This window comes from Suricata suricatta, chromosome 9, assembly GCF_006229205.1.
Source record: "Suricata suricatta isolate VVHF042 chromosome 9, meerkat_22Aug2017_6uvM2_HiC, whole genome shotgun sequence".
NCBI classification, from domain to species: Eukaryota; Metazoa; Chordata; class Mammalia; order Carnivora; family Herpestidae; genus Suricata; species Suricata suricatta.
Genome location: NC_043708.1, coordinates 107971150 through 107991903, shown reverse-complemented (window position 1 = coordinate 107991903; position 20754 = coordinate 107971150). Strand labels below are relative to the sequence as shown.

Genomic DNA, 20754 nt, shown 5'->3' with positions numbered 1-20754 from the left:
GTCATCCGGATACAAGAACTCGAGTTTTGTCATTCATTTTATTATTCAACAAAAACAGTAGAGTACGTGCCCGCAGCTGTGCCAGTAGCTGTGCGAGATACTAAACGGTCCAACCTTCAGGCACCTGTGCTCTGGTGGGGTAGGTTCTATGGCAGCGTGCCTCATCAGGGCCATCAGGGGCAAGGGGAGCGGCCAGAGAAGTCTGCCCCATGGCGACTCCTTAGTTGGCTGCTCAAGAATTAGCCTGGCAAGTTACTAGGAACTAACCTGGCAGAGGGAGGGAGGGAGAGAGAGAGAGAGAGAGAGAGAGAGAGAGAGAGAGGGAGAAAGAGAGGGAGGGAGGGAGGGAGGAAGGAAGGAAGGAAGGAAGAAGGAAAGAAGGAGGAGGGAGGGAAGAAAGAAAGAGAAAGAGGGAGGGAGGTAAGGAAGGAAGGAGGAAGGAAGGAAGTAAAGAAAGAAAGTAAGAGAGGGAGAGAGAGAAAGGGGGAGAGGGAGGGAGAGAGAGAGAGAGAAAGGGAAAAAGAAAGAAGGAGAAGGGGGGCCATGGCAGACACTTGTTTGCCAACCCGATGGGCACTCCCCCTCCTCCATGCTGAAAGTCCTTGGTTCTCTTCTTCCCTCTCATGACTTCACTAAATCCTTCTGCCAATGATTGACTTAGGATGGGCATGAGACTTGGTCCTCATAAGACAGGAGGAAAATTCCGCTATGAGGGGATCTAGAAAAGTTTTCTTCCCTCTTAAAAAGAAGATGTAGAAGAACTAGTCTCTTCTTTCTTCTGCTAAACCTCCTCTTCATCTGAGGTCTGCCTATAGCAGACACCCTGAAAGGGAGGGAAGTTTAGCAGAATGGGAAGAGGAAGGGAGCCCTGTCCTCAGTGGCACCACCGAACTGCTGTGTTAACCCACCCCAGAACCACCAGGGGCTCGGGGTTATGTTATGTGAGTTGGTAAGTCCTCTTAGGGCTTTAGTCTTTGGGATTGGATTTCTGTTACCCTCAGCCAAAAGTAGCTTGCTGCAAAGGCATCCTGGGCAGTAGCAGCAGCGTATCGCTAGAGAACGAGACCTACAACAGAAGATGGTCAGTTCTAAGAACAGGAGGCATGAAAGACCTACGTCTACGTGAGAGTCGTGTGATGAGATGACATTGCAAAATTAAGCAGAGACCTAAGGGTCTTCCTCCCAGAGAGGGGAGCTAGGGGGAGGGTTCCAGCAGGGGAGTGACACATTCAGATTCATATTTTAGAAGATGACCTGGCAATCTGGCATATGGAAGGGCAACGCCAAAGACAGGAAGACCTTATTAACGTGTTTGCTCTACTCATCCGCACCAGCAATGATAAAGCCTCGATGGCAAGAAGGAGGATGAAGAACAAAATACAGAAACCTACCAAGGAGGTGGTGTCCTCGGGACCTCACCACCACTGGCGGTGGTGCAGGGAAGGGAAGAGGAATTGAAGATGGCATCCATATTTGTGACTGGGGTAACCGGGTGGGTGCTGCTCATGGAGACACAGGAGAAAGTATCTGTGATGGTAAAGTTATTTACTTTTGGAAAAGCTGGGGGGAATGATAAGAAAACATTCCATTTTAATTATCTTGAAGTTTGAGGTCACTGTTGGACATCTAGGTGGAGCTACTCTGCATGCAGTTGCTAAAAGGGGTAGAGTATGGGCTGGTTTCCATGGACGAGCTTGACCAATTTTCTCATGCTTCATGTTCTGATGCACAAGGAAAACACATTATCATAAGGAGCTTGTGCATTGTCATGGGTAACATTTGAATCCTATGATTTTTTAAAAGAACTTTCTGAGGCTTTAGTTATAAGGCGAAATCACTGCTTCTTTCCAGGTAGCCAAAAAAAAAAAAAAAGATCCAGTCTGACTGGATACAGACTCCGGTATCCAGCTGTCTACTTGATATCACCATTGGAAATCCCTGGAGGATCATCTGAGAAAACAGAGCCTCTCTTGCTGATCAAGTCAATGCAGCTCAGAACATGTACTCTGCCTACTCACTGTGCTGGTCCACGAAGAATCAAAGATGAATAAGACAAAGTCGATCACGAGTTCAAGGTATTTCTGGGCATCTGGGGAGGCAGACAAGTAAATCCAAAAGGGCAATAAAAGAATTACAGGTGTCTCGGTAGAAGTCTTTTGGAGGTACAACAGGAAGAGGCATCCCCTCTCTCCTGGGACCAAGAGTAAGAGCATTAAAGAGAAAATGACACCTAATGCTGATCTTGCCTGGTGAACAGCTATTTGCCATTTGTATAGGAAAGAAGAGATGTTCCAGGCAAAAGAAGGAGGGCAAAGCCTGGAGGCATAAGACAGAGGCACGGCCTATTCAGAGAGTTGTACCTTGTTTGGAATGGTTGGGGTTTATGCTTTAAGAGTCGAGAAGTAGGCAGTGGATTGGTCACAGGGCATGCTGAATGCCATGCTGAAGAGTCTGGTCTTCATCTTTGGACAGTGGGCATAGGCATGGAGGGCACAGAAGCACAGGAGTAATTTACTCTGCCTTATATTTTAGAATCCCTCTGGCAGCAAAGTGAAAGCTCAACTGAAAGAGAACAAGGAAAGAGGTTGAGGACCAGTTAGGAAAGACTTCTATGGGCCCAAAAGCCAATGAGTGAAGATCTGAAATAAAGCAATGGCTTCAAGAGGGCGAGGAAGGAATGGAAACAGGAGACTCCAAGGACGCAAAAGACAGAACAACTTGACCACCACTGGATGGGGGCGGGGCAAGAATGAGGAAGGCATCCAGCTGCTCTGGCCTGGGAGATGCGGAGAGTGAAGGTGCCACTTGCCAAAAATTAGGAACACACAAGAAGTGGAGCGAGGTGGGAAGGAAGTAATAAGGAGCTCAGCTCTGACCGCGCTGAGCATCTCCAGATAGAGCTGCATGGCCATGAGTTAGTACGAGTCTGGAGCTTAGGTGAGAGGTCTGGCTACAGAAGACACATCGACTCTCTTGGTAAATGTCTGTCTTCTGATGAAGAATTATGGCGAATAACAACCAGAGGAGTTAGGACTTGTGGCCACAGAAGAGATGGTGTCAGTCTAGGACACTTCACATTGGACGGCACTTCAGGCTCTCCAGTGACATCTCTGGGATGTTTGATTTGCAGCATCTTACACAGAAAGGGACACAGAGGTGATCCGGTCCCAACCTGCCAAGCGCAGCATGCGGCAGCACTTTACAGCTTGTCCACACTTGGCTGTGGCTGCGTGCCCGCGACGCCCGGTCGTCACACACTCACTAGGCATCCAGGCTGCTTTTAACAGGAAGACATTACCACGCAAAACGGACCATCCCTGTGTCCAAAAGTTCCGTTTCTTACAAACTTTTTTTTTTAATGTTGACAAAAGATCTATTGGAAAACAGAAAATGCCACCTCAGCCTTGAATACTCATAGGAGAAACAGGGTTTCAACTGAAAAGCATCTGTTCTTCCAGCAATCCATGTAACAGAAGGGAAGTGTGGCAGTCTTTACTTCAAGGACATGTCTTTCTTCTTTAAAAAAGTAAATAAACATAAAAAAATAAAACAAGAGAAGGCTTTGAAGAGCATTTGTTACACGGTTTTCATTGTGAAATTCCATCTGCCCATTGTGGCTTTAATTCTGTACAGAGCTTCACAGTTTAACCAATGCTTCCTGCAGAAGGGAATGGGATACAAGGGATACAGAAGGGCTGATGCATAGGAGCACATGTACCCCAATGTTCACAGCAGCACTGTCAACAATAGCCAAAACATGGAAAGAGCCTAAGTGTCCATCACCTGATGAGTGGATCAAGAAGATGCGGTATATATACACGATGGAGTACTACATGGCAATGAGGAAGAATGAAATCTGGCCACTTGTAGCAGAGTGGATGGACCTGGAGGTGTCATGCTGAGTGAAATAAGCCAGGCAGAGAAGGACAGATACCATATGTTTGCACTCATAGGTCTAACAGGAGGAACCTAACAGAGGACCATAGGGAGAGGAAGGGGGAAGAGAGCTGGGGAGAGGGAGGGACACAAATCATGAGAGACTACTGAATACTGAAAAACGAACCTTAGACTGAAGGAGGAGGGGAAGGCAGGGAAGGGGGTGATGGCCATGGTGGGGGGCACTTGTGGGGAGAAGCACTGGGTGTTACATGGAAACCAATTTGACAATAAACTATTTTTTAAAAAAAGAAGGAAATGGGATAGGATACAGCTTTGAACACCCACGCACTTTTCAGGCTTTTCAAAAGCACAATGTTAAGGAATCGTTTCACAAGTGAGCTGGGATGTTGCAGTTCTGCAAACGGCCAGCAGGGGGACCTGCAAGTGACAACATCTAGTTTTTTGGGGTTTTTTTCTCCCCTTCAGAACTAAACATGCATTTTCAAAAGAGGGTTTCAATGCTTCCTCTTTTTGCAAAATTTAACGTCCTTCCACACATCACAGATTCCAAAATATCTCATGGCTTCCGAGCAACATCAAATATTTTACTCTTAATTCCAGATGGAACTCCAGTTGATCAGAGCCAAATCAGGTAGAGACTTGCGGGCAGAGAGGAAAGCCTCACCCTCTGGACACAAACAGTATTTAAGAGCAGCCCGAGCAGCCCACGGAGGCCAGGCAAGGACCCCGGTCCACTCCTCCAAAAGAACTGCTTTGAACGCAAAAAGGAAAACGGGAAATCTTTCACTTTTCTGCCCTCCAAGCTTATATTTAGAAGAATTACAAACCTAAAGGAATAGTTGTACGAATAATTCAAGAAACATCTGCACAGCCGTCCCTGAGATCGGAGCACATTTTGTCACTCATGTTTTACTCTGTTCCTCTCTGCTCCTTCCCCCTGGTATTCATCAATTCTGTCAACATTTCACAAGCACCTAAGCTCAGTCAGTCTGTTCTGGGGGCTCACTGTTTACCAGTGTTTACTCATATGTGTAGGCAAATAATGCCACTACATCTAATAAGAGAAAGGGTGATGGGGGAGCCTAAGGCCAGCGGAGGGCAGAGCGCCAGCAACCTTCCTCCCCCACCAGGCGGGAGATGTGTGACGTTCCCTCCTGACTGCCCAAGGACAAAGGGAAGGACAGAAAACAAATGGTTAGGGGCACCTGGGTGGTTCAGTTGGTCAAGTCCAACTCCGGCTCAGGTCATGATCTCCTGGTTTGTGGGTCTGAGCTCTGCTTGGGCTCTGTGCTGACAGCTCAGAGTCTGGAGCCTGCTTCGGATTCTGTGTCTCCCTCTCTCTCTGTCCCTTCCTTGCTCATGCTCTGTCTCTCTCTTTCTCAAAAATAAACAAGATTTTTTTTTAAAAATTAAAAACAAACAAAGGGTTACACTGATAGAGTCTCCATCAGGTTATGAATGTCTTAGTAATATTACAAGAAAAGGGCAATCTTATCAACAGCCTAAGGTCCAGGACCTCCCTACTGTCTTAATGTTAATGCTTTGCTGGAGGGAAAATCCACCTCAGCTCGACAATAGCTAGTCGCCAGTCTTCTTCAGGATATAGAAATCCCTTTAAGAAACTTCTTGACTTTACCTCCTCTCAACTCCACAGTGCATAACCAGTCACTCTGCACAACCCCAGGGCAGCTCTTTCTGCCCACGGCTCCTGTCCCTGTGCTTTAATAAAATCACCTTTTTGCACCAAAGATGCCTTCAAGAATTCTTTCTTGGCTGTCGACTCCGAACCCCACCATCCCTCCAAAACCTCATCAATGGTGCCCCCCCCAGGGTCGGGGAATGCTTCTTAGAGGTGAGCTATGTAGGACATAGAGGAAGAGAAGGATCTTCAGGGAACAGGATAGAAAGGCAAGGGGGCATCAGAGTCCTGTGACCAGGGCTGAACCAGATTTGCATGTCCCATTTCTATTCTTCTGCTCCTGCATCCTCCCTTTAGATAAGCAGCCACGTTCACAGTTATTGTGAGCTTGCTACTGAGCTGTGCCAGGGCTTCTGCTGGGGGTCTTACAAGCATCTTCTCATTAACTCCTTGCAGCCCTGCCAGATACCCCCACTTCACAGCAGTGGAAAATGAGGCTCGAAAAAGCCAAGAAATGTAACCCAGGAGACCCAGCGGCTGAGTGGGTAATTGTTTCTGTGTATCTTCCTAAAGCTCGGCTGGAGCCTGGCACTTCTTCCATCCCCCTCTCCCACACCCTGTGTCCTAGGTCAGGGGGGCGGCAGCTTTCTCCAACCCAGGGACTTGATGGTCACCGAGGTTCCCTTCATCTGAGCCTCATTCAACACACGTTTTCCGTTCAAGTCAGGACGCGGCTCCCATTGCTCACCGTTCCCAAGATCCCGCTCCAATATCCTGGACAATTTCTGTACTTGGTCCCTGTCTGTCTTTGCTACCCTCAGCCGTGAAGATCTGTGCAAATAAGCCCCCAGACACATCACCAACCATCATCACTGCTATCAGGTCTTTACGCATGAAACAATATTTAATTCTCCCAGAATTTTGTGAGGCCATGACAGCATCTCTAATTTATATTTAAGAGTCTCAGAGAAACTACATGACTTGCTCAAGGCAATTTGTTCAGTGAATTCACACCCATGCCTGGTTTGGGAAGAGCCAAAGAGATTGAACTAAAACAAGTGATTCAGAGCTCAGACTGAAAATAAACGGTTTATTTGTGTGTCCATACACAATGGCCCCTGGTATTCTGTATATTTCTTGGTGTTGTCGTCAAGGGGAAATCAATCACCCTTCTAATTTACATTTGTCCCAGTCATTGCCTCCATTACTCCACGTACACTTATTTTAATTTTGGCTTGTTTAGCCTATTGTCAGCTCTGAATTAAACCGTAGTTTATGCTCGTTTATTTTAGGAGCTGTTTCTAAGAAGGACATGTAACTTCAACACTGAACACTAGGTGTCACTATCAGCCAGTTCTGCAAAACCACCCCTCATAAGGGATCGGGAAAAGTCATCACCAAAAAGATTTCCAGTCATATTTACTTGATACTGTGCTACGTAATCCATAAAAACTGGAACACAGCAGTAAGACACGGATTTCCACGTACAAAATATTTCATGATCTCTAGCCTCACTTTTGGGGCTCAAATATATATTTTTTAAAAGCCTATTTTTCCCCAAGTGAGAAATACTGTCAAGAACACAACAAGCACCCCAGGAACGTTAGGCATTGTACTTTGTTTGCATCATATATTTGAAACCTCACATTGCCTATGTAAAGTATCTGGATGAGGCTTTGAGAAACTAACTTAAAACCCAAAGGATACAAAGATCTTTCACCCAGGAAAAGCTAATCAGCCTTCTCACGAGGGAGATCAGCATACTCCACAGCTTTGTCAAGTACAGTTTTGAGAAAACAAGGCTGGTATTTGAACATCAAATGTCTGAGTCCAAGATCTTTTTGCATACATGACCATATTCAGTCCCTTGGCCATCTTGGCCATTACTGATCTTCCTTAGTCCATTTGGGTCAGTTTAGAGGTAGGGCAAAACAGAATCTTTCCTGCCAGCACCTTCTCAAGGTTTGGTTAGGAAGCCGGATCCAAAATATCCTTAAATGCTACAATTATAAGCATGTTGTTGATACGTGTGAAAATAAGAGGAAAATTAATTAGGATAAGCTAAATTTCAAACTATCAGGAGACGGGTTGATAAAGTTTAAGAAATGGATAGGATCTGTAAAACCATAAAGCTTGTAGAAGATATTGCCAATTTACTGAATGGCAGAAATAACACCTCAGAAGGTGGGTTGCTCTTAGAGGCACCATTTTTCCCCCCCTATCAAATCCAGTTAATTATTAAAGTAAACAGCTGCTAGAGCTTTTTATTCTGTGTTTTTCAATAAGTCTTCTAATTCTCTTTTTCTTTCCCCCAACATTCCATGAGATCTTGACCCGGGCTACCCTGGTTTTGCCATTGGGAGTACTTTTTAGGATTGTAACTTTGGCTATTCCAGTCCTAAAAGTCATGGAACAATACCTCTTCCACGAAGTAAAAATGTGTTGTGAATATGAAGTCTTGCTAAGGCCTCTAAACACAGATGGTGTTTTCCAAGTGATAGAGAAAGGTTTTCATTCAAAGTCTGTGAGGTTGCCTGGATGGTTCAGTCTGTTGAGCATCTGACTCTTGGTTTCAGCTCAGGTCACAATTTCACAGTTCAAAGGTTCAAGCCCCACACTGAGCTCCACGCTGACAATAGGGAGCCTGCCCGGAATTCTCTCTCTCTCTCCCCCTTCTATGCTCTGTCTCCACTCACACTCTTTCTTTCTCTAAATAAATAAATAAAAATAAAATAAAATAAAATAAAATAAAATAAAACAATAAACAAAAGAAAATAATAAAATAAGATAAGATATAAATGGTAGTGACTGCATTGGTTCTAAGCAAAGAGCAAGCTTACCTTCCATAAATGTACGGCAACAAAATTTGCTACGGCAAAATGTGTCTGTTTGGCATATGAATTATTTTAGGCTGATTATTTGTAAGAAACAAAAGATTCAAGGCCCACACTGAGCCACGCTGGGTGGCTCAGTCAGTTAAGCTTCTGACTCTTGATTTTGGCTCATGTCATGACCTCACAGTTCGTGAATTCAAGCCCCGCATCAGGCTCTGCCCTGACCATATGGTGCTTGTTTGGGATTCTCTCTCTCCCTGTCTGCCCTCCTCTGCTTGTGCATGTTCTCTCTCTCTTTTCTCCCTCTCCTTCAAAATAAATAAATAAGCTTTTAAAAAAAGAGAGAGAGAGAGATGACTTAAAGTTGTGGTTTTTTTTTTTCCCCTTCCCACTAACTGCTTAGAAGGATCCAGATGGAGGACCTGTCCCGTCACCACCAACCACTACAGTCTGATATACACTAGGTGCGGGAGACAGGGAGGACCTAGCTACGCCTGTTTGAGCAAAGTCCTCTCCGCCCCATTGTCTCTGGATGGCCGGCAAACACTCCTGCCATTCTTCCTGTGAACTGCCTTCCTTCTCTTTGAAGCCCAAGACCCTTACCCACTTCTCCCTGGTCCAGAATGACATATATGTCTCATTTTGCCTGACTGTCTTTGGAATCTCTCATGTTGATATGGATTTCCTATAGGTACATAACTAAATTTGATCTGCTCCTGTTAATCTGTTTCAGGTCAATTGAATTCTTAGATCAGGCTGAAGAACCTTAAATAATAGAAGAAAAATTTTCCTCCCCAACATAAGTTTAAATGCTGGTATGTTTTATTTCTCTCTGAAAATGCACGTTCTGGTATTCATGTATGAATAGATATATAGACTTATGGAACAGACCTGAAAGCCCTAAAATATGCTTACATACATACAGATACACAGTAATAAAGAGGGAGCCTCAAAATAATGAGGGAAAGATTTATTCAATTATGGTAAGGCATAACTGGGTAGCCATCTGAAAAAAAATTTAATTAAATCCATACTTCACACAATACACTAGGGCAAATTCCAAATGGATTAATACAAAATGTAAAAATGAAAAAGGATAGAACCACAAATTAGTGAAGGAAGACACAGAAGAATGTTTTGAGGCTTCAGAGTGTAATAGGTCTTCCCATGACACAAAGTCTAGAATCATAGAAGAAAGAATTGCTAATTGCACCATTTAAAAAATTTAAAACTTCTACAGGGCAAAAAATAAACAGAACCTCATGATCAAAGGCATAAGTCAAAAGGCTGCTTGGAAAAAAAAACACTTGCAATTTCTATCATAAAAAAAAAACCTCTTTCATGTATGAAACGCTCCTACAAATTAAGGGAAAGATCAACAACCCAATAAAGAAACAGATCACACAAAAAGAATATTAATTGTTCCTGGGTCAGGAGGGCCGTGCTCCTGGGGGCGGGGAATCGAGCAGGGCAGGTGAGGTGCCGACGGCTCAAACCTAAGGAGGCCCTGAGAACTTAAGTTCATTAAATACCTCCTTATGCTCTGCGTCCAAGGCTCCTCACTCATCCTACCGCAGGCCCTGAAATGATTCTTCCACCTATGAGAAGATGCTTAACCTCATTCAAAATAAGATAAGTGCAAATGGAAACTACCCCAAATGCCATTTCTCACTTATCAGATTGGCAAAACTCCAATGTTGGACAACACGCCACCCACGGATACCGCTGGCGGGAATGTTCATTGTTTCAACCGCTCTGGAGAGCAATTTGCCACCCACTAAGCATTAAAATCACAAATACATATGGACTCTTGACTCACTTCTGAGAGTCTGTCCTACAGATATTTGCAAACATGTAAAATGACCCCCACACCAGTGTATTTGTTGCAGAATTGCTGGTCCTGGGTAAGACTGGATCCGTCCTAAGTGTGCATCCTGATTAAATACACGATGGTTAATTCACCCGACGCATCGCTACGCCTCTGTAAGTGGAAGGAGGAGGTCCTTCAGATACGGAAATGGAAAGTTTGCCAAGATATGCTACGTAAGAAAAGCAAGCTCCAGAACCATGTGTGTGGTAAGCTACGATATGTGTCAAAAAGAAGGAGAAAATAATATACCGTGGGCTTGTAGGTGCATAAAAATATCTGCCGTAAAAAAGAAACTGCAGGGGCACCCGGGTGGCTCAGTTGGTTAAGCGTCCGGCTTCGGCTCAGGTCATGATCTCATGTTCATGGGTTCGAGCCCCACGTCAGACTCTGTGCTGACAGCTCAGAGCCTGGAGCCTGCTTCGGATTCTGTGTCTCCCTCTCTCTCCCCCCCTCCCCCGCTTGTGTTCTGTCTCTCTCTGCCTCTCTCTCATAAATAAATAAACATTAAAAATTTTTTTTAGTAGAACAAAAGAAACTATCGAACAGTGGTTGTTTTCTGTTGGGACAGGGGAGCTGGTGGATAGGGGACAGGGTATCCTACTGTCTGATGTCTGAGTCATGTAAATGTAGTCTCTATTAAAAATACGAAATACAAGATTTAAGTATTTTCATCTGGCACTTTTGTCCTCCAACAGCTATTTCTGCCTAGTTGTATGGCACTTGTGGATATTTTTCTAGGGCTTTTCTAACGCAGTAGGAGAGCTCCTCACTACTCGGTTTGACCTGACTTTTAGCAGAAATTTACACAAGCTGCCCAAACTTGTGGTTGGCATGGTGGGCTTCCCTACACATCTTCACTCAGACTTTAGGCTCCCGGAGTCGTCCTCAGGTTTAGCAGTCTCCATGAAAGAAGCAGTCTGATCCCACATCAATATCACCAGTTAAGGAGTACGAGCTGACTCAGTGAGAATGTGCAGAGGGACCAAAGGGAAAGCAGGGAGGGGCTGTTCCCCTCAGACTCTGTGAGTGTGAACAGAGACTGCCTGGTGTTTCCACCTGCAGCACAGCTTTCCACACACCTTAAATGTGTCCAGTGCCTTGTGGAAAAGTACCTGTGGAGGCAAGCCTTTTGGAATGAGTGTGGCATAGCACAGCAGTGTCTACATGTAACAGATCATATGCAGATGGTGCATCTAGCCCGTGACCGGTGTAGGGATGGGGATGGGCTGTGTGGGGGCTGAGACAGATATCTGGCCCAGGGGACTCTGCGGAAGCTTCCTCTGAAGTTTCAGGTACACATGCCAGTCACCACCCCTGCCTATTTAGATAGAACGCTTCTTTAAGATCCCTTTGGAGGAATGCTGCCCGCTCCTTCAGAAAGCCAGCGGGGAGTGGCCCTAAGTTCCTGTCTGGTGCAGGAGAGACCACCAGGAAGGGCAGGTTGAAGTTCTGGATAGCCTACCCCAATTTCACCTGGGCAGCCCCTCTTTTACTTGCTTTCATATTGGAGATCCTAGCTGACCCCCAAACCTGCTCTTCGTATCATCCAGTTTCCAGGAGGGTCTTTCCTGGGACACAGGATGACTTAATGGAGGCCTTTCTGTTGCTAAAGTCGGCATGTGTTCAGAAGATGTGTGGGCTCCTTGGAGGACCCCAGCTTGGCACCATCGAAGGGGACACCAGGGTAACGTAAGGGCAGAGAGCAGGGCGAAGGCACAAACGGCTCATCTCCATATCTGTCAGCTCCCGAGTGCTGCCTGGGTCCTGGGTCCTGAGCTGGAGACTTGATGTACATTTTCTCCCATCCCTGGGGACCTACGAGGTCAGCAGCACCCCCTCCACTGGTCACCTCGGCCCCTCACCTCCCCACTAGGTCCATCTGAGGTGTGTCTCCTCCCCCGTTCATCATCTCAGTTCCCCCGGTAATTTCATAATGCTCATCAAGATTTGTAGTTCTTTTGCCTGTTAACCAATCTTTTCTACTACTTTTTCCATTCGACTGTAAACTCAATGTGAGGAGGAGCCATGATAATCTTGTCCACTGTTTCATCCCCCGTGTCTAGCCCAGTGTACATCAGGGAGCAGTTAACATTATTTGTTGGGTTAATTAATAATCATACCATATTGCTGGGGCTGTTAATGCTTAATTAATAAGTATGCATCAATTAAGAAATGTAACCAGAGTTTTTACATTAGTGGTGGTCCCAAGGATTGAAAGTGAGAAAAATCATTGATCATGAGAAAGCAGTGCATATAACAAGGCACATTTCATCAGTTTTACTTTAGGCATCAGGTCCAGATGTCAAGAGGTCTTGAGAACAGGGCCTGGGATCCAACATTTCAATGCTTCTTCAATCCTATTCTTGATTATTTATAGGAAAGGAGGTTTGCGCAGCCAGTTTCTAACTTGTTTTTTCACTCATTCTTTCATACGATTTAAAATATTTACTGTGGGGCACCTGGGTGGCTCAGTCGGTTGAGTGTCCGGCTTAGGCTCAGGTCATGATCTCACAGTTCGTGGGTTCGAGCCCTGCGTCAGGCTCTGTGCTGACAGCTCGAAGCCTGGAGCCTGCTTCGGATTCTGTATCTCCCTCTCTCTCTGACCCTCCCTTGCTCGCACTGTCTCTCTCTGTCTCTCAAAAATAAATAAAAAACATTAAAAATTTAAAAAAATATATTTACTGAGGGGCGCCTGGGTGGCTCAGTCGGTTAAGTGTCTGACTTCGGCTCAGGTCATGATCTCACGGTTCGTGGGTTTGAGCCCTGCATTGGGCTCTGTGCTGACAGCTCGGAGTCTGAAGCCTGCTTCAGATTCTGTGTCTCCCTCTTTCTCTGCCCCTCTCCCGCTCACATTTGTCTCTCTCTTTCAAAAATAAATAAACATTAAAAAAATTTATATAAAAAAGAATATTTACTGAATAACCTTAGCATGTTAATTAAGCACAAGGATACAAATACATAAAACACTCGTTTTCTCTCCTGTGGGACTTCAGACGTGTCAAAATAACCGTAACACCGTATGATAAACATTTTCACAGTCACAGACAGAGCACCGTCTGCTGGGGCTGGGAATACGGGTGGGAGTCCACAGAGTGTCCCGGAAGCTTAGACCTCAAGCAGTGTAAAAGCTCTCCACCTTATTTCAGGGCTGAATCATGCAGACGTCTGGCAAAGGGGAGAACATTTTACCCAACACAACTATTCTCTGGGTTTTATTCAAGTAGCAAGAGAACTATAAGCAAAGTCCACAAGAGGAAAAAAAAAGGAAGCAACTTAAGCGAACGGGCAGAGGCGGGAGCAGGGGGTACCTACCCACTTGGCTCAGGAAAGCACAATATTGTGAAGAGCGGAAATCTGGGCCTGAACACACAGAAACCCCGTCTGTCATCCGTCCCAGACGGGGCAGCACGCGGTCCAGAGCTTATCTCTGAACATTTGGAAACAGTTACCTTGCTTTAATTTACTGAATAAATCTGACACCGTCTGTGGACGTGTCCGGATTGAAGGCGAGCAGTGAACTGGCCAGGAGAGGAGGTGTGATGGCCCCGCCGAGGGCGGGCGGACCGTGGGCCTCAACAAGCACCCTGCACGGAAACCGGTGACCGACGGGGACGGGAGGCGGAAGTCTGAGGGCAGAAGGGGCTCTGTTCCCTCCACAGAAGCACCATCGGAATGTGTCCTCTCACGCTTGCTTAGCTCCTTCCTGCCTTCGCTCTGAAGGGACTCAAGAGATTCATAATGAGCAAAATAAAACAGGCTGAGGGATCAAGAGCTTGGCAGATGCCAAGAATTCCCCCCCGACCTTTGAGGCCTTGGGTTCTGGGGATCTGGCCAAGGGGGCTTCATGTCCTTGTTTTAGCTGCACTCAATTGCCCGTCCCAGCCACAAAAGAGAAAACTCCGCGCTGCTTACAAGACTAATTTCATTTGCTGAAATCCAACAGGCTGAGTCACCCAGACCTCAATTCATTTACACATTTATTTTAAGCACCTATTCAATGGTAGGCATTTTGCTAACGCAAAGTGGCTGGACTGGCTCCCGGCTTGCTGGGTGGTAGGTGGGGGCACTGGGAGCAAACAGTTACAAGCAGTGGGAACAGAAGGATAGAAACAGTGCTCAAGGGGTCAGCTGGGGCTTCTGAGCAGAGCCCACCCAGGGGACCAAGAGTGGACATGCAACACCGCAGGCCTGCTGGCTCTGGGGGTCACGTGTCCCAGCACAGTCGGCACTGGGGGCCCAGAGAGGCCGGGCAGGAGACAGACTTGCAGGCCCTGGACATTATTCCATAGGCGAGGGGGAGCCACACATGGAGTTTAAGCCAACAAGAGACATGTCCTGATTCACATTTCGAAAAAGCAATCTGTTTTGGGAAGAGGCAGTGAGGAAAATAAACTCAAAGGGAAGACAGACCTAAATAAAGAACAGGGGTTTCTTCTCATCACATATAAATGACTGCTTCCTATTCTGATAAATAGTTCAGCCCCAAAAAACAATTATTAATAGTCAGCTGCTAGGTAGCCTTTATCACCTGACTCAGCTCAACATTATAACCATATATTTTCCTCTGTAAAATGAGGACCCATAACTGACTGACTGAGTTACTGTGGAGACAGATGGATTAATGATATCATTTTTTGGAAACAGACTATTTTTGTCTGTTTGTTTATTGTCAAATTGGTTTCCATATAACACCCAGTGCTTCTCCCCACAAGTGCCCCCCTCCATGACCATCATCCCCTTCCTTGCCTCCCCCTCCCCCTTCAGTTCATGGTTCATTTTCAGTATTCAATAGTCTCTCATGATTTGTGTCCCTCACTCTCCCCAGCTCTCTTTCCCCCTTCCCCTCCCTATGGTCCTCTGTTAGGTTTCTCCTGTTCTCCTGTTAGACCTAGGAGTGCAAACATATGGTATCTGTCTTTCTCTGCTTGACTTATTTTGCTCAGCATGACATCCTTGAGGTCCATCCATTTTCCTACAAATGGCCATATGTCATTCTTTCTCATTGCCATGTAGTACTCCATTGTATATATATACCACATCTTCTTGATCCATTCATCAGGTGATGGACATTTAGGCTCTTTCCATGTTTTGGCTATTGTTGACAGTGCTGCTATGAACATTGGGGTACATGTGCTCCTATGCATCAGCACTTCTGTATCCCTTGGGTAAATCCCTAGCAGTGCTATTGCTGGGTCATAAGGGAGTTCTATCGATAGTTTTCTGAGGAACCTCCACACTGTTTTCCAGAGTGGCTGCACCAGTTTACATTCCCACCAACAGTGTAGGAGGGTGCCCGGGAAACGGACTCTATAAAAAAATTTTTTTTAATGTTTATTTTTGAGAAAGAAAGAGAGAGAGAGACAGACAGACAGACAGACACCAGGAAAGGTGCACAGAGAGAGGGAGACACAGAACCTGAAGCAGGCTCCAGGCTCCAAGCTGTCAGTCCAGAGCCTGAAGCAGGGCTTGAACTTCCGAACTGTGAGATCATGATCTGAGTAGAAGTCAGACACTTAACTGACTGAGCCATCCTGGAGCCCCAGATATCATTCTGAATGTAAAAGACACAGCGCAGTGTCTGAAACACGGTACATTCTCAGAAAAGGCTCCTAGCTAGCCAAATCTGCTCCATCATCTTCCTGCTCTGAGGTTTTGCATTGGCTTATTTATTGCAAGGCATCCACAAGGCCTGTTCCTTCCCCACCAAAGACTTCTTGTTGTGGAGAGGAGGATGGGTCTCGGGGTGGATCACACTTCCAGGATCATTCAAGTCCAGAGGTCGGGGTTTCTATAAGGCTGCTCTCCAGGGAGCTCACAGCATTTTTCTCTTCTGGTTCTTTCTGCTGTACCACTGAAGAGAAACTTCCATCTAGTTTTATGAAGTTGTGAGCAAAAATAATGCATGTATCATCAAACTATTAAAATTTGGAATTATTTAGACAGAGTTCAAGGCTGTGACCAAGCCAAAAAAAAAAAAAAAGAAAGAAAGAAAGAAAGAAAGAAAATCACAGTACAGTTAACATGGTGCTTAACAAAAATGCTTACTGTGTTCTCTGTTAATTGTATGTAACTGCTTATTTCGTTCCCATAAGTGACAGTAAGGATTGGGCAGGACCATAGCATCTCAGAGACTTCTCTGAAGATTGGCCAGATGTTCCTATTTGATGTCTACAGGGAAGCGGTCAAGTTGAGGAAGGTATAGGGTCTCTGTAAATGTACATTCTCTTGGGGAAAAAGCAGTTCTTTCCCCCTCAAAACCTATCCATGTGCAGTCCTTAGCCTGAAGACAAGTTCTGGGATCCTTCAGTCTCTGTCAAGAAAAGAAAGTGTGACGCAGGACCGAGGGACTGGTCCAGGACCCCCATTTTCTGCAGCCCTCCCTCCCCTCACCAAGCCAGTTCTAGGACATCTGCGTTCTTCCTGCCCTTCTTCCAACTCTTGGATCGAAAACACAGGAGCTCTAGCAACGGCGTCAACACGGGCTGGCGGGAGAGTGCTCTGCGGGCACGCGGCATTCCAGCCGGCGAGGTGTGGGCCTGGGGCCTTGCCCCGGCGTGGGGCCGAGGGAACGACACCCTTCCCTCTCGGCTACACTGTGGTGGGTTCAGCCCGTACTCGTATTGAATGCTCACTGCTTTTCATTAACTTGTGTCGCAGGCCTGAGTTTGCATTTCAACCTTCTGTGGCCAGCGGAGGCCTTCTGGGGCTATTTCAGATGCGGACGCTCCAGTCCGCGAGGGACAGCCCTCTCAGCCCCACGTCAGTGAGGCAGAGATATCAATCTGAATTCTGGGCTTCGAATCAAATATTCAGAAAAGGGCACTGTACCCTTTGAAAGCTGCAAAACAAACAGACCTTCAGCTTGGGAAGCAAACGTACTTCTGGTTATTTAAACTGAAGTTCTAAAGAGGACGGGACAGTCCGTGATTCCAGCAACTTCAGTGAGGGACATTCCAGGCAGGTGCACAGAGAACAAATACATAGTGATATCAAAGTGGTCCTTGTAACATCAAATTCCTATTCATCTGCCTACATCTTTGGGAATGTCTGTCTAGATCTTTTAGCAAGTATTGTCTGCAAATGGTGCTGCCCTATGGCCTGGGTGGTGTCTGACAATCCACGGGGATCCACACCTGCGTCCTTATGAGTATTTGGTTTTCCTTCATACTATCAGGTCAGAGACACTTAACACAGCACTGAGAAAACCCGCTCCTCTGATGGAAAGGGATCGCACTTCAGCCTCTTTCCACGTCACGACACTGCTCTATATGCACGTTTCTGATTCTCTGTTAACTGTATTCTCATCAGAATATCCTTTAAAATGTTGCCACTTGTGGTCCAGTAGCCTTAGCATCTGTGGGAGCATGCTGGAAGAGCAGACGCTCAGGCCCTTCCCCAGCCCTGCGGAATCAGGATCTGCTATCCCTGGCAGCTCGTTCTACGGTGTGAGAACGCACAACAGCGTTCCCCCAAAGAGAATGGGAGTCTTACAAAGCCATAATCTACCAGCAAACAAATAAGCAAAGCAAATGCTTTTGCATACGAAACTCACATACAGTAGGACCTAGGCGGACATGAACAACTAACACTAATCAATGTCAGCTGCTTACTAAACGCCAGACCTGTTCTAAGGGCCCTACACGTATAGGTTCACCATTCTGCACCGCAACACAGGAGGTAGGTACCGCCCTCCTCATGTGGTGCGGGCACAGATTGCTTATATAGCCTGTGCAGGATCAACACAGCAAATCACACAGTGGAAGAGGCAGGCTTTGAATCCAGGCAGTCTGACTTTCCGAGGCCATGGTTTTAACCCTATACCACTGCCTGTCGGCGAGCACCTGTATTCAGGAAGCGAAAGTGCAGAATCGGGGCCTGAAAGAAAAAGCCACGCTGCTGTAAGGGCCACATTTCAGGCTCAGTCACGTTTAGAAGCAGAGACCAGCTGAGCTGGAGATCCAAACCTCTAACCACCCTCTTGGGTATCATCTGAAGTCAGCGAGGTGCAGAGAGGTTGTGTGGTTCTCCCAAAGGGGTGGAAAATGGAGGCTGGACAGGCCTCAGCCGCCACTGTTCTTCCCGCCACGTTCCCTACCTCTTTCGTGCCACGTCCTTCTTCTTTTGGGGTGTCGCTCTTCCAAATACCCTTCGCACCCACCAGATATAAAGATGACAGTTGTTCCGTTCTGAACTTTCATTCAAAATCTGAGCATCTGGGCACTGTTTTACTAAGTTATTTTGCAGTCTATTTAAAACCCCCTCATTAAAAACCAAGTCTTGGGGGACCTGGGTGGCTCAGTCGGTTAAACGTCCAACTTTGGGTCAGGTCATGATCTTGTGGCTCCCGAGTTTTAGCCCTGCATCAGGCTCTCTGCTGACAGCTCAGAGTCTGAGCCCGTTTCAGACTCTCTCTGCCCCTCCCCTACTTGCGCTCATGCTCTCTCTCAAAAATAAAACGAGTCTGGAAGGGGAAGGCTGTGCTTATAAACCATACTTCAGTAGCTTTGACTAAACAATTACATACAGAGCATAACAGGAACTTTCAGAGGTGATAACCAAAGAGCTCTTCCTTTGCTGAAAATCAAGCCTGCCAGCTACTGAGCGTTAATTAAGATGGAGTTTTAGTGCCAGCTCCAGAGAGTCATGTACTTGCTAGAATCTTCGATCCGTTGACACACTGATAGGTGCAGGAAAGGTGGCAGTCCAGGCCCAAATTAAAGTGGCTGTGGAGCCTGTTTCAAGGCATCTAAGGTGCCTAGTTCTAACCAGATGGTGCTTCCCATCACAGGTTAGACCCCCACCAGGATCCTCCCAAGCCCCCGTCACAAGTTAGCCCCCCATCAGGATCCTCGCAAGCCCCCATCACAGGTTAGCCCCCCACCAGGATTCTCTCAAGCCCCGAATGTCTGCAGAATGCAGGGCAGGGAGCTCCAGGAACACACTGCCCAAGCCCGAAGGGGCTGAAAATTCCTGTCTGAGGTACTGCTCTGCTACAAATCCGGAAACACCTTTCATTTGGAAGCCTGCCCCATCTGGTGGGAGGCGAGATAAATTATATACCATGCCCTTAAAATGCCACCCTCGTGCTGCCCACCGTTTCTTGACGGATCTGGCAGCGCCTTTTGCCTAACCTCCACGTCAGAGGTAAGGAAGGATCACAGAGTGCCTCTGGATGCACGTGGTGTAACCATAAATCACTCAGTACTTGACATGCCGGACTGAGCCGTGGCGACTCCCAAGGATCAAAACCACAGAGAGGACCAAGCTGCTGTGTCTCAGCCCACTTCTCCCAGAGCTCGTGGTCCAGGGCCTCCGTGGGCCGTGGGGAGGCCGCATATGCTGGGTTTGGCAGTCACATGTCAAACACCCTGAGAATACGTACAGACACCCAGCCGGGGCACTTACCTTGCACTGCCCAGACACGCAGATGGCCGTGCCGTTCTGGTCACAGGGGGTACCGTCAATGACCTTCTCCGCTTGCCGCACGTAGAAGCGGTAGCCCATCGCCTGGCAGTTCAACTCACACTTCCGATTGCCCTTTACTACCAGAAGAAAGAAAAAAAAAAGCAAAAGAAAAGAAAAAAAAAAGCATCTTTTTTTCTCTTCTGATATTCTTTACCGAGACAAAATCCACATAACATAATAACATAAAAATAACCATTTTAACCAAAGTGTACAATTCTTTGGTTTTTAGTGTATTCCCAGTATTGTACACCATCGTCACTAATTCTGGAACATTTCCATCACCCCCAAAAAGCAGCCCTGGATCTGTTCACTGTCACTCCCTCCAGACCCTGGCAACCATCCACCTATTTTCTGTCTATGGATTTGCCTATTCTAGACATTTCATAATCACACACTTTAAAAAACTACATCAGGGCACCCAGGTGGCTCAGTTGGTTGAGCATCTGACTCTTGGTTTCTGCTCAGATCATGATCTCACAGTTTCATGAGTTCGAGCCCCATATCAGGCTCTGTGCTGGCTGTATCGAGCCTGCTTGGTGTTCTCTCTTCCCCTCTCTCTCTGCCCCTCCCCCACTCATGCTATCTCTGTCTCTCTCAAAATAAATACATAAACTTAAAAATAAATAAGAACTTCATCAAAGTTACTAGATCTCCCCATATTTGCTGGTTGAGGGAAGGGATTGCGTCTTGATCTAGGGGCATATAGTAGGATTCAATGCTGAGCAGATACCATGAAGGAATTCTTAAAGGATCTCACAATGCAAATAATAGACTCTACTTTTAGAAATTGTCCGAAGCTTTACCATAATCATAATTATATCTTACTTATCAGCAATCACAGGGAGCACACAATTCTTATGTTCTGCTTCAAAAAAATTTTTTTCTGAATATCTATGCAGATCTTTCATCTTTATGTTCTTTTAAATGGCTAGAGTTTCCTGTCATAATCCCTCCATTATGAGATATTCAAGTGGTTTCCCCCATCACCTTGGGTCGAAATCCGAAGCAAGAGAGAAACCATCTTTCAAAAACTGAACCTTGGGGCG

The 20754-nt window shown here is 46.2% G+C and overlaps 1 protein-coding gene across 1 annotated transcript in view; it reads right to left on the bottom strand.

Annotated features, from left to right (window-relative positions):
- Positions 1-20551, bottom strand: part of THSD4 (thrombospondin type 1 domain containing 4) — a 297196-nt gene extending 276645 nt beyond the window's left edge. The window contains exons 1-2 of the mRNA XM_029952548.1: positions 20534-20551; positions 19649-19785 (exon numbers count right to left, since the gene is read on the bottom strand). Of these exons, the coding sequence (XP_029808408.1) occupies positions 19649-19747 (99 nt within the window). The 5' untranslated portion in view covers positions 19748-19785; positions 20534-20551. The remainder of the gene's footprint in view (positions 1-19648; positions 19786-20533) is intronic.
- Positions 20552-20754: the final 203 nt, after the last annotated feature.